Source organism: Phodopus roborovskii, unplaced genomic scaffold (genome assembly GCF_943737965.1).
Source record: "Phodopus roborovskii unplaced genomic scaffold, PHOROB, whole genome shotgun sequence".
Lineage (NCBI taxonomy): Eukaryota > Metazoa > Chordata > Mammalia > Rodentia > Cricetidae > Phodopus > Phodopus roborovskii.
Genome location: NW_026126619.1, coordinates 6,462,816 through 6,477,395, shown reverse-complemented (window position 1 = coordinate 6,477,395; position 14,580 = coordinate 6,462,816). Strand labels below are relative to the sequence as shown.

Sequence of the window (14,580 nt, the reverse complement as noted above, 5' to 3'; positions counted from 1 at the left end):
CTTCTGATTGTCAGTTCTTTCTTCAATGTGGAAAGGGTGGAATTATTACCAGGAAATTCAGACTAGGGAAACATCAGTAAGATATCTGCAAACCATTGGAACTCAGTTGTAGATGGGGCATGGTGGTGTATACCTGTAAATCTCACAACTTAGGTGGGAAAATAGGGGACTGCATGGCCATGGCCCACCTTGGCTAGAAGAAAGAATACAATCTCAACAAAGTCATTTATAGTAAGAAATTGTGAATTGTTATTGACTAGTATAAATTAACATAATAATATATTTCACATATGAACATATACATATATAATATCTAAATGTACTTACATAACCTACACAGAATTGGAAGATTGTTGGGCACATGGTAATTTATTTTCTTTTTATTTTTTTTTCAGCCCTATATAGGTCTTTCTTAGTAGTTTAGTTAGGTTAATTTTGCTATAATAAAGCACCATGGCCAATTCCAACTTGGGGAGGCAAGGGTTTATTTCATTTTTGACTTTTGGGTGATGGTCTATCACTAAGAAATTCAGAACAAGGAATCAAGGAGGGCAGGTACCTGGTAACAGGAACTGAAGCTTAAACCATGGAGGAATACTTCTCACTGGTTAGCTCCTCCTGTCTTGCTTAGCCTGTTTTCTTTACACATCAAGACCATCTGTGAATTGGTGGCCCTTGCCCCATGCAATGGGCCCTCTCAAATCAATCATTAATCAAGAAAATTCCTCACAGGCTTGCCTATAGCCCAACTTGGAAGGTGCATTTTCTTGCTTAGGTTCTTTCTTCCCCGATGACTCTGGCTTGTGTCAAGTTTGCAAATTCACACCAGGACACCTCCATAATTGCCATCTCTAGTCGAGTACTAATATAGGCTTCATAATACTTTTTTTCTAATCAACTGTATATCCAGAGTCCAATAAGTACAATGTTAGGTTATGATAGTTAAAGGTTTTCATGAAATCTAACTGGTAATACAGTACAATATACTTAACATCATTTTTTTGTAACTCCTTTTCCCCCATCAAGTGATGAGTGTTGTAATTAGTTATAATCTTTACTTAGTGAAGAGAAATAACTAACATTAAAAGGTGAAGGATTTAAGAGAAGATAGTAAGTTCAATGGAAGGGGTTCTTAACTATCACAGCTATTTGAAATTGAAATAGCCTATGTTTATAAGTGCTAATGTGTCCACAGAAACATCTATGATGAGATGACAACACAGTCATTTGGCAGAAGTTAGACAAAAGGGAGTCACCACATACTTCCTTCCATCCTTCACTCTTTAGGTGACTTGCAGTAGGGATACAAAGGTAGAGGTTGTGATAAGAATATAATGAAATAGATGAAACATTGCTGTTATAAAAGTGCATTGTATTAGAATTTATATTGAAGAAAGAGTTCTTTAAAAAACATTTTTTAAAAGCCAATTAGTGTGTAACAGAAAGGTCAAAGTAAGAAGTGAGACTTAAAGGAAGAGTTTGCTTCTTGTCAGGTGTCCAAATCTGATATTTGGTGATTTTACAATCCAGGTTAAAAGGAGCAAAAGAAGAATCCATGAAGTGACATATACATTCTAAAAATGGTAATAGCCACCGAGACACACATCATTGATTCATAGCCTTTGTGGTTGAAGAGACTAAAGAAAACAAATTGGGCAGAAAACAATCCATATTTTGCTCTCTTAATCACTCCCCTAGAAAGTATCCAGCTTTTAGCTAATCCCACCATTTCTTTTGAAAGCACAACCCGAGTCAGACATTTCTCCCACTTTTCTCCCAGACATTTCTATTAACCACTTCTCACCAAATCCCCAGTGAGTCTCTCCACTTTGACTTCCTGGCCCTTTTTAGGGCAGGCATTTTCATGCTTCCAATGCTTTTGTAAATATAACCTATACAGAGATCCTTAGTTTATGATAGTGTACCTCATATCTTTTTTTTTTTTTTTTTTTTTTTTTTTTTTGACATGATATTGACGTAAATGTGATCTACCAGACAGCAGACAGGCTAGATTGCTGCTCAGGTTTTCATTCTTTCCTGGGTTGGGGATATGCAGAAAGATGCTTTCGGTGATGCTGGGTGTTAGCCAGAAGCTGCATCTCCCAGTTAACTGTGAGAACTCCGTGGTGAATGGGCAACAGTGGACAGTGTACCCACATCTGCAATAATTGGTTTTTAGTATAGCAGACAACTTGATGTATTTTTGACCTCACTGTCATCAAGCTATGATGAACTTCATAAGTGGAGGAGAAGCCGTATCCCACCTATCATATTAGGTTTCTCTTAATCTTCCAAAATAAAATCTGAAGCTTTACTCTGCCCTATAAAGTACTGTAGTAGCTTCCTTTCTGGCTGTCATTCAATGCATATTCATATATCCCCCTGCACTTTGTAATGCAGCACTCACTATGTAGTGCAAACTAATTAATTCCACTCAAGAGCCTTCACAAACATCCTCTCTGCCACTGGAGACTATTCTCCAGATGACTGTAGTCTGTAACTCATCTCCAACTATAGGCACTTTCTTTGCAGAAACCATCTTGGCCATGTACTATTGAGAACATGTGCTATGTCCCAGCTAGTGTTTGTGTCTCATACTCCCCTTAGCCTTTGTTATTATTTGCTATTTCCTTATTTAGGCAGCTATCTAGTAGGCCTCTATGGTCTACATAGGTACTGTAAGCTCATAGCAAGCAAACGTTATCTATATACTTGAATAAAAGTCTATTGTGTATACAAATCATAATGTTATTATCTGTTCATCAGTTCTTGGGGCAGCTAGACTGGTTCTGTTTCCTATCACAAATATAGAATGAGTAAAAATCATGGTATGCAGGAGAACTACTGCTCTCCAACTTCATGAATTGGACCTCCACTCTCTATGTTTCTCCCAGTGTTCTGGGGAAATTAGCATCTCTTTTCCTTGTCTTAGTTACTGGGATATTGGTGTGAGGAGACACCATGACCTAGGCAACATTAAAAAAAAACAATAAAAACCAAAAGTGCTTCATTTTTAGGCATGCTTACAGTTGTAGAGGGTTATTCCATTATCAAGGCAAGGTACACACAGGCATGCACCATATCAGTATCTGAGAGAATCATATCCTGATTCTCAGGCATTCTTTTGAAACGTTAAATCCCATGCCCAGAAGCATATCTCCTCCAACAAGGACACACCTTATAGCCCTTCTGTAACTTCATCATTGGGGGACTAATCATGCAAATATATGAACCTACAGGAACATTTTCATGCAAACCATCACATGCTTTATGATATAAAAGGGATTTCTTAGAGGGTAAACCAGGTTAAATAATGATGAAGAAGCAACTTGCTGACCTTCAGACTACTTATCTTAAGACATGCATAGAAAGTTCCAATTATCCAAAGCAAAGATAGAACTTGGCATGGTCTCCCTCTATAGGACTCCTTTTTTGCCAATACTCTTTGTTCTTCTGTTATTTATTTAAAATTGCTCTCCTTGATGGGGGTTTCAAATTACCCTGTTGTCTCCTTAAAATATTTTAAAAAAATTGTCATTCCTATCTGTCATTCTTTGTCCATTCCTTTTAATGTATTATTTTATACCTATATCCCCCATATTTGCTATAGTGTGTAAAGGAAGATGAGTGAAGTTATTAGTCAATTCAGGGGGGGAAATGACACTTGCATGTATTTAGAGTCACAAGCAAAATTTTAAAACAGTTGTTAGCCTTTCTCATAACCTGTTGTCTTGAACTCTGTTCTTTTTTCTTTTTTTCTATTGATAGTAAATGCAATAAAATGATGTGTTGAATAATGTGCAGGCCCCTACAAGCAAAAGGGTTGAGGCAGGGCCTGCCTGAGCAATTCTCAGGAGAGAAAAATTTCCCTAGCCACCAAATCATTATTAATGAAGAAAGGAAAATCACTGAGTGCTGTATGCTTAGTAATTAAATATAAGTTGCATGCTTCTGTAACTCTCTGTATTTGTAAAATTAGGTCAATGAAATATTACTTCCCTTTGGTGTAAGATCATATCACTTCTGAAACAGCATCATAGACTACTAGCAGAGATTTGGGTTGTAAGTTTTTGTACAGTCCAGATTTGCCTAGGAAGTTACATGGAACATTGTCATTTGTACATGCTGTATCCTGAAAGGCAAAGAACTTTAGTTTTTAACGTGCTCGTTTGCAGGGTCTGAAGCATAGGTTATTTGTTGAACAATAAATAAATCGAGTAGGAGGAGTTGGGGTGTATGAAGATTGAAATATAGAGCTTACAACCGTCTTTCAGATAAAGCATCGCACACCCTCAAGCAACCACTGCAGCGTATACTCCAGCTGTAGATTTATGGGAACTGGGCACAATTGGTCATCAGCACACACTAAAGATTATTGAGTTCTTGCCTTGCAAGCCTGTCTTTTGATGGGCCAGATATATTTATGTCCACTGGGGAGTAGTTTAAAGGCCCTCACACTGCAGTGTTTTAAAGATTAAATACAGAGATGCTGCTGGAAGATGAACTGGTGTATTGAATCCTGCTGTAAGTTGGCACTCTCAAAGCACAGAAGGGTAGAAACAATCTTTCCTGCATTTGGCTTTTGAATCTTATGTTCTGATATTCCAGAAAAGTAAGTAAGTAAATGTAAAGCAATATGGCTAACAACTTGTGTATATAAACTGTATTTACAATACCTAAAACATTATTTAATTTTATTAATTCTACTCCCAAGTGCTCCTTTTAGTGATTTAAAATTAGACATAGTAGTCAGTCTTGATAGTAGCCTTAAGTCTCTTCTGCCTTTCCTTTATTTTTATAACATCCATATTTTGAAGGCCAATTTTCAATATTTTCCTTTTATCTGGGTTTGTCTGGTATTTACCCATCATTAGACAAATGGACTTATTTTCCTACAATGTCATGTAAATAATGCTTACACTAAATGTATTGTGTTATATGACTCTATTTTCTATTGTGGCATAAGGTTAGTCTGCTTCTTTAACATTTCCTGTGGATTTTTATTTTAAAATTAATTCTACTGTGTCTAATAAATATCTGTAGAGGAAGATATTTTGAAACTCTATGAAAAATTATTTTTTATCTCCATTCACTTAACTTTTAACACCCATTGAAGTTTCTTGCCTGAATTAAAAATATATTCTAATGATGATTACTGTATAATTCCATTTTTCTTCTGTGTTTACTTCATGCCACTGTTACTTTGAGAAAGTCTTTTCTCTCTATTATTTATCTATCCACACTGTAATGACTAATAGAATCCAATATTATTTCATGAGTTATAATCCATTGCCACCATAATTTATTTTCATGTTTAAATTTGCTTAACTATGTCACTGAGAGATTCTTCAAGCTACTCTGTGTGCCCTTTTAACAAGCCTTACCACTCTGTGGGACTCCTTCTTCGTGGCTTAATGAGTTTGTTACTCATCTTATACTTTCCATAAATTGGCTTCATCTGTTATTTAATGAGCCCTAATTTCTTTTCATGGAGAATTATACTTTAAACCATGTTACTGATTCTAGGTTTTTTCAGTGGTCAAAACTAAGTTATCTGGGTAGGAACATGCATAGGCATTTACATCACAAATTAGGCAGTTAAATTTAGGTCAATATAAAAGTACTCACTTTCATACAATTTCACTTTTGATAGTGCCTAATATGTGTTATCAAATTTCTTAAATGACTAGTAAAGTGTAACATTTAGAATAGACCAGATGATGCTGTCTCCTAAAGACTGAACTATCTATTATTGAAGAAAACTTGAAATACGATACTGAGTGTCCAGAGACATTTCAATGTAGCAAAATTGTCAAAGTACTTATTGATAGTTCACCATTTACAGGCAACCTAGTTCAAGTATTGATTAAGCATGGGGCCAATGGTCAGACACTTAGAAACTATAACTTGTTTATCTGCAGCAACTATCTTACAGAATCAGAGTGAAAGTTACTGTTGTTGAAAAGATATTATACCTGACCCATAAGTGTTGCATCGAAGGTACATAAAAATTGAGGTTCATTTTGTAGAGATTTAGATTTATTAGTTTACAACTTAACATTTTGTAGACATGGAAAAGTAGAATTCTACATTAACTACATAGTATTTGTCAAGGTACATGTCATAGCTTCAGTAGAGACATGTAATGTGCAACAGCATTATGTCCATTTGTGTGGAACAATGGAGGATGAGCTGCAGTATTCACTCTGTCAAATTGTACCTGTGGGTTTTGATGTCTTCATAAACTGTTTCATAACAAGACCCAAATTACATAGAATAGTTACAAGAATAGAGAACATTTTGGAATTGTCTAGAAATTTGCCTTATTTCTTTGATTATTTGTAATGAAATTTAAAATTACACCAATGAGCATTGATTATATCCCAGTAGATTGGAGTTAAAATCTAATTCTACTACTTTTGTAAATAAAACAGGCCAGATAAATGGCAGTTTTGTAAAATACATGGAATCAAGATGCCTGATCTGAACTCTACACATAAATCAATGAGTTCTAAGTTCTTTGAAAATGATGTGAAGTTTAGTGTCTCATGTTCCTTTTAATAATTGATTGTATTCTTCTAATTGCTACTGTAAATGACTCGTTTTGAGAATACCATGATATATCCACCTTTTGTTGTAAACTACAAAGACACCAAAAGGAAAACAGCCAGAAGTATGTACTCTGACAATAACACAACAAAATGGAAGCATCTTCGTTAAGACTGGGCCATTAGAAATGTGAACACACTTTGTAAGTGTCTCAGATAAGGGACAACAGAGGCACAGCCCTCAGAACCAAACATTTGTCCCATGTGGTGAGGAAGGTTGTCACAGTCAACTCAGAAATGCTTTGTTTTGCATAGAGAAAAATCCCTACTCTCAAGACATTCTAAATCTCCTGTTCCATACAGACTGTAGTAGAGGGACAGCCTGTAAGTGTTCATATCTATTGTGATCACCTATTCTGCCTCCCATGACAGCTGCTAGTGTTGATCTGATGAGAAGCAACTAGCCTTGAGCTTTAGACAGTCATTTCAGTAAACACATAAGGTATCTCAGCTTCTGGGAGATGAGTCTCTGCATACTAAACCTGCAGGATTGCATGCCAATCTTGGCACAAAGCCAGCTTGCCAAAGCAGGGTGCTTTTTAGACACTGCTTGGACAGCAGTCAGGCAGCCTTCTTTGGGGACTCCAGCATGCATCTATACTCAGTTTTTAGACCTGCTCAACATGTGATAAGAAGTCTTAGAAAATTTGAGAGGATGTTTTCTTCCTTATTCAGACAAAATAGGATAGGCTGAGAGGTCAGCATGATACGACGTTTGCAAGAAATTAGTCTTGACGAGGCCATAGTGGACTCCAGAGATAGTACAGTGGCACACTCAGTATACAGGGTATATACAGGAGACAAAGATGAATCAAAGTAAGTTGTAAAAGTCATAAAAAGCCATAGATTTTTTTTTTGAATGTTGACTAGAATCCATATGCTCAGGAGATTGCCTCTTGCGATCTCTTCAGGCCTTTGCTCATAGTAGCAACTGAGGTCATAATTATTGTGCAGCCTCACATTTTCATTGCTTTTTAACAGATGAATGAGTTGAAATTTACTTGCTAATATGACTTGAGTTAATGGTAAGCCCCAAATTATACCCTAACCAAAAGCATGCAGTGTTGGTTCAGTCTTCCTTATTTATCCTTTATCCACCAGAAATACTTCTTTATTATTCCATCTGGTATGAATCACTCATGCACTATCAAATATTTAAAGGGAACCCATAGACTGAACATAAGTCTAGACATTAGGAACCGATATGGAGAATTTTGGCTGTAGGAATGAAGGATGGAGTTTCTTGAAGAAATGAAAGGTCTGATGTTAAAATTATCCACAATAGATCAAATGAGGTCAAGGATAACAATGACAGTTGAATGAATACCACCGGGGTCTTTGCTGCCCCGATGGTATAGAATCTGCTGATTTAATGATGACACTGTTCTCTCTTAAATTTGTTCTACTGTTTAAGGTAAAATAAAGCTGTGTCTCTCTGCTCGAAATTAATGGAGGTCAACATGGCTTGACATATAAATTCTTGCTTTGTTTCTTTTCACTTGGCATATATGACACATCAATAGAAGGATGAAATATAGCTTTAAAAGATTTCGCTAAATATAATGAGCTTTTTCAGTCTTTATATCTACCATTTTCAGTAACAATTATATCATGTGTGTGTGTCCATGTAATGTCATATATGTCTGAATCATAAATACATGTTTGTTCATTGTGCGCATGAGTGAAAGTGGATGCTCCCATATGGAAAGCAGACAGGTTAAGGTCAGGCACCTGATTGCCACCCACTTTATGTTTAAGACGGGGTCTCCAGATGAACTGGGGGTCAAAAATTCAGCTGTATTGGCTGTCCAGTGAGCTGCTGACCTCTGCCTTCTTTGCTCTGGGATTTTAGACACATCACTGCAACTAGGTATTTATGTGGGTGCTGATGATCCAAACTTAGGTCATGCTGGCATGCAAGCCCTTTACAGACTGAACCACTCCCTTTCCCCTCTTTCCTTTTCCGTCCTTTCCTCTCCCTGCTCCTACTAAGCCCACCCCACCTCAGCCCCACCATATACCCCACGCTAGCTTTAGATGTTCTCATCTCTACCTCTGAAATTGTCCCAATGTAATGGCCATATGTCAACTAGTTCTGATTTATCATTGCTGCTTGACATTGTGTTTTTCTCAAAGCCAATATCTAGGATAAAAGTCATAGATCAGCCAAAAGTGGCTCAAAGGTATACTGAAATTGACTTCCCGGGCAAATACTTCTATAGCTGTTCCTAAAGTAAGAAATAATTGTGGATGACTTGCCATGCTTGAGACTTAGTACTGTGAAGGGAATTTTAAGTAATGCAGGTGGAATCTCTTACCAAAATCATAGCCCAGCAGCATCACTTGTTGTGCCAGCTTGATTCCTGTTTCTCGGTGGCTCATGCTGTGGCTTTCTCCAACACTAGCTTTTGAATCCAACATGTGTACATTCTGTATCTGTATCAAGAGATTCCTAAACTGTTCACGTGTGTGTAGAGGAAAGAAACTGTATGGATAAGACTGGGACATCAAAAGTACATGATTCCTTTTTGAACACTTTCCATTTCATTAGATAGACCCTTGCTTGATAACTTCACATACTCAGTGCACTATTTTCATGCACACAAATATAAACATGTGAAAGGATTTGTTTCTGGCTGTCTTTAACATTCCAGAATGCTTCATCACTAAATCATCATGGTTACAGTAATAATCGGCTGCCTGCTTGTTACTTATTCTTATGCATTATATTTGGGGATGAATTTTATAATGTAGGCATTAAAGAAAGTTCAGGTGTGGTTTCAATGGTTTACTATGCTTACAAAAGCATTATAAGGCCAGATGGTGTATAAATTGGCCACACTCATGTTTTATCCAGTGCAATCAGTTATCAACAAATAGAGGCTTAAAAATGAAAAAAAAAATAGCAGATTGGAGTCAATAACTCACTCATATTTGGGTGATGTATATAAAATAAATTGTAAAGCTCTTGTATGGAGGGATACCTGTGTGGCATACAGTCATGGAAAGAGTTACTGATCTTAAAGGAAGACTCATAATGAACTGATGTCTGCGCTACAGAACTACTTTGATGAGTCATTGGTGACCACAGTTGTTTGTCTCTGTCTCCTTGGTTAACTTCAGAGCACATTCAGAAAATGAAGGCACCTCTTTACCATCTGCTGACTCCTGTACCAGTCCCACGAAGATGGACTCATCATATAATAAGACGGCTAAGCAGTGCCTAGAGGAGATATCTGGTAAGTGCATAGCTGATTAACAGGGAAGTCCAAGTTCATAGCTGTTGTAATTTCCTTAAAGTCTGTTTTCTTAGGTCACATTTGCTCTGTGATTTTTGCAAAACCGGACTCTGGATATTTCATGATGCAAAGTTTCTCATGTATTTGAATGCTCTGGTCAGGATGTTCTCTTTGTTACTCTGAAAAGTGTAAAAGGAGTGGTGGTTCTTTCAGAACCTAAAAAAATAATTTGCTTTAAATCATTTTGCCTCTAGGGAAACACCTGTGGTTAGTAGGGTGGTCCTTGTATTTGTACAGAGATTGGAGATATGCTAAAGATTAAGCATAAATCAAGTTTGTAACTGATCCAATCCCATGCTATATTTAGCTATGTGATGTTTATAATATTTCTACAGCTTGGGAAAAAATCCAGTTAGGAAGATGTTTCCTTGTACAAATGTAGGTGATGCAAGAAAACTTCCAAATCTCCCAGATACAATTATCAGATTTTTAATTGTATGAAAAGGGGTTTTCTGCTTGAGTATTTTTCAAGCCAGCCAGACAAGCCTAGGGTTAGATGAAAAGGCTTTCATATAATTTATAGATAGATAGATAGATAGATAGATAGGTATGGTATAGATATTTACTCATTTATGAGGACCCAGTTAACTTCTTAGGAAACTATATTGTCATTAGTTGAAGAGAGAATTTAAGACATTTTGATAGGGTTGCAATTAGAGGAGCAGTGTTTGCTTTCCCAGCAAATCTCTGGCTTAGCCCTCATGTATTCACTGCCAAGTCCAAAGGCAAAAACTAAGGAACATTTGAGATTTAAACATTTCTGTATTGCTTCAAGGCCTCTAAACCTGTTTTGGAGTTAAAACAAAACAACAACAACAGCAACAACAAACAAAATCACAAATTGGGAGGTTAAGAAATGTCTACACTTCGATAGCCATAAAATTCAATTCAGCAAGCATGAGCCCTTCCTGAAATACCTATCACTGAGTAGTGACAGAAATGACAAAACAACACCCCAGGCATAACTTTAGGAATGAAAATAAGTCATAACATTAGCCACCTGTGACTTCCAATGGCAAATACAACACAGGGCCAGTTCAGGAAAGAAGAATAAATTATGGTGTGAAGATATGGCTCCAGTGATGTATTTATAGACCTCAGACGTTACAGAGAAGTGTCAAAATGATACTGTATCCTGTATTGGGACAACACAATTTACAAACCATGGTGTCAAGACGCCTCGATTGCCATATTGAATGTGTGTGGACATCTGTATTATGGCTATGAGGTACAGTACTCCAGTCTATAGATGGAAATGATTTTCAGTATAATTTGAATTGTAATCATTGTTTCACCAAAGGCCACTGTTTTCTGAAGGCAGTATATCATGGAGTAGCTCTTAAGCAATAAAAAAAATCCATATTTAATTTTAGAGCTACCTATTCTGTCTACATTATATTTGTAATTAATATTTCTAGTTAATGTTCTGATGTTTTAATGGGATATTTAAAAATATATCATAGGCCAGATATTAGTGTAATAACATAATGGATTTCATAGAAGGATTAGCATTTGGTAGAAATAAGGGTGGTAAATTTGAGGAAGGAAAGGAAATAGGAAATAAATCTGAAATAAGTCCCATGCTGTTATGTCATTTTTAGTATCTGTTGAAATTAGCTTTACCTTCTGTATCAACATAGCCTCTTTCAGGTACTTTCCTTGCCTCACAATCCCTCTGAGCTACACGTTCTCATGGTCACTGCTTAGGCCTAGGCATCATCATCTTTGCCATGAATCCATATTCATATATCTGTTCTGTGCGTCATGAATGTCTGTATATGATATGTGTCCCTGGTGCCCACAGGAGCCAGAAAACAGTGGCAGATCTCCTAGAACTGAAATAGAGCTTGTTGTGAGTCTCCATCGGAAACCATAGTTGAACCCTTGTCCATTAGAAGAGCAGCCAGTGCTCTTAACCACTGAACCATCTCTCCCACCCCATAGATCCTATTCTCGCTGCTCAATATTCCCTGTGTTCCCTACTCTCCCCGCCGTTCCGTGACTCCACTAGGATTTCTAGTTTGTGAACCTCATGTTTTCTTAGTGCTGGTTACTAAACCACACATGTCTTCTTCCTTCTTGGTCAGATTAGTAATCTGGTAAGGGAAGAGTTGCCCTCCCCATCCCCCACACATGCCTCATCCCTTTGTCCTTTCTCACTTCGCCGAGACAACAAGTGTAGTTTTCTTCAGTTCCTTCCCACTTCCATATCGATGATGAACCGAGAAGCTGAAATCCACATGCTGTTTGAGGTGACTCACTCTATAGAACACAGTTCAGCCTTGGGAGTTTCTAACAGCCCCAGTAAACATTATGGTTTCCAAATCTGCACAGATTCTTTGTAAAATATTGCCCCTTTCATCTCAAGACTCCAACACTGCCTGTCCTGGTCTTTTGAACTGCTGTCTTTGATGGAACTTGCCTGAATGGGATGCAGACAAAGGAAGGGCATGAATTCTGATTCCATGCCTGCCCACTCAGAGTGTTTACATCTTAGTACCTGTTTTCTTTGCTTTTCTTGGACTGTTATCTCTTTCACCTTCCAGTGTACCCTGTCCCTACCAAACCATCTCTTTAGACCGGGAAGTGATGATGTATCTCTAACTGCAATATAACGCAAACAGCTTCCCTTTCCGACACAGCCATGGTTTAGTTCTTTTGTCCTATCCTAAGTAGCCTTCAAACAGCTACCTTTCTCATTGTTGCCCTAGGTTACTCTAGTCAGCTTTGTCATTTGATGTCTGCACTGAAATTGCTCTCTTGATTGAAATTGGTATTATTGGAGACCTGGAGAAATCCAAGTATTATGCCTCATGGCTCACCTTATTCACGTTTGCCCTCTTAGGAAAGAATCCCTTTAGAAAAGAAAGTTTCTGGCTTGATCTTTAAATTCCATTGATTTTTCTCAAAACCCCACTGCTCCTTCTTTTCTGATAATCTTTTCTCATTATGCCTTTTCACCCTAATTTCTTATCATTGAAACAATTCAGCTTTCTTCGAAAGACTTATTATACATTCTCCCTTGGTAAGAAACAGTAACTCATGGCTTTAAATGAGATACATATATTGATGGCTCACAATATTCATCTCATCCTCTCTCTTCCAACCTGACTGAGATGTCCACTTCCTTACATATCTGCCCTTAAATGTCCCGAAATTGTTTAAAACAAACCCTCAAGCTGCCTTCAAACACCATTTGTTTGCATCTTCTCCATTTTGGTGAATGTTAATGCAAGCCTCTAATGGCTCAGGCCTGAGACTTACAATCATTTGTGACTCCATGAAGCCTAGTCTGTTACACTGCATTACTGACCATATATGAACCGCTTGCTCTCTGAACTCAGGAAAGTGGGCATAAGCTTTTGATATGTTTCTTAGTATTTGATGTCTTGCTATTTTGTCTCATCTCAGAAATTCAGAAGCTCACTAAATACTGATGACACTGTATACACCATTCCATCAGAACTAGAGGGCTGTCCTGTAATGTGACCCAGTGAGAGAATGCTAGTCTATCAAGTGATAACCCATAAATTGTATTTTAAACACTGCAAACAAAATAAAGAACTGACGTGCTAAATCGTTAAAAAGAGTAGAATACTTTTATTTTGAACATGCATCTAGAACAGAGCCCCTTCTTTCCATGTGTATTTTTGTCTATTTTATTAACTGATATTTCCAAGTTTGTAGTTGGTTCATCATTCCCTCACAGTTACTGTTTGTAAAATGAATAAAATGCAAATAGTATACAAATGGGACTCTTGATGAAAAAGAGCCTGTCTTGGGGTTTCTATTGCTGTGAGAAGACACCACGACCATGGCAACCTTTGCAACAAAAGCATTTAATTGAAGTGGCAGCTTATACTTCAAAGGTTCAGTCCATTATCATCATGAAAGAGGGAGCATGATAATATGCAGAAAGACATGGTACTGGCTACATCAGATCAGAGGGCAACAGGAAGTGGACTGAGTGTCACACTAAGTGAAACTTGAGAAAGAATCCTCAAAGCCTGCACTCACAGTGACACATTTTCTCTAACAAGACCATACCTACTTCAACAAGGCCACAGCTCCTAATAGTGCCACTCTCATTTTCTTTCCAACCACCACAGAGCCCTGTATCCAACATGCAGGAAGAAGGAGAGATACAATGGGATTTGGAAGGCATTCCAGTCAGCAGGACTCATAGTATAGTAATGGAGGGTGATTAGCACTCAGTGAAAGCTTTGACTGGTTTATGGTTTGCAAGTTGACACTTCCCCATGAGGCTCCTACGCTTGAATGCTTGGTTCTTGCTGGTAGTGTTGCTCGGTGAGGTTGTGAGACCTTGAGGAGGTAACACCTTGCCAGAAGACATAGAAGATATGGGTCACTGGGGCCAGACCTCTCAGTTTCATAGTCAAACCTATTTCCTGTTCTCTATACTTTACTATCAAAGTCTGTGTCACCAGTTTCCTCCAGCTCTTGACATGCCTACCACATCTGATGGAATGTCGTCCTCAAATTGAGAACTAAACTACACCTTTCCATTCTGAAGTTGTTTTCTTGTTTGGTATTTTGTCTCAGTAATGAGGGATGTAACTAATGCAGACGTGGATGGAAAACACAAAATAATTTTGATCTATTAAAAATTTTTTAATAGAAGGCCTGGAACTCCCTCTCCTTTCCTCTGTAAA

General features: G+C 37.5%; 1 protein-coding gene across 1 annotated transcript in view; it reads left to right on the top strand.

The window, feature by feature from the left end:
• Positions 1-14,580, top strand: part of Nav3 (neuron navigator 3) — a 281,130-nt gene that overhangs the window by 135,153 nt on the left and 131,397 nt on the right. The window contains exon 9 of the mRNA XM_051206388.1: positions 9,732-9,847. Within this exon, the coding sequence (XP_051062345.1) occupies positions 9,732-9,847 (116 nt within the window). The remainder of the gene's footprint in view (positions 1-9,731; positions 9,848-14,580) is intronic.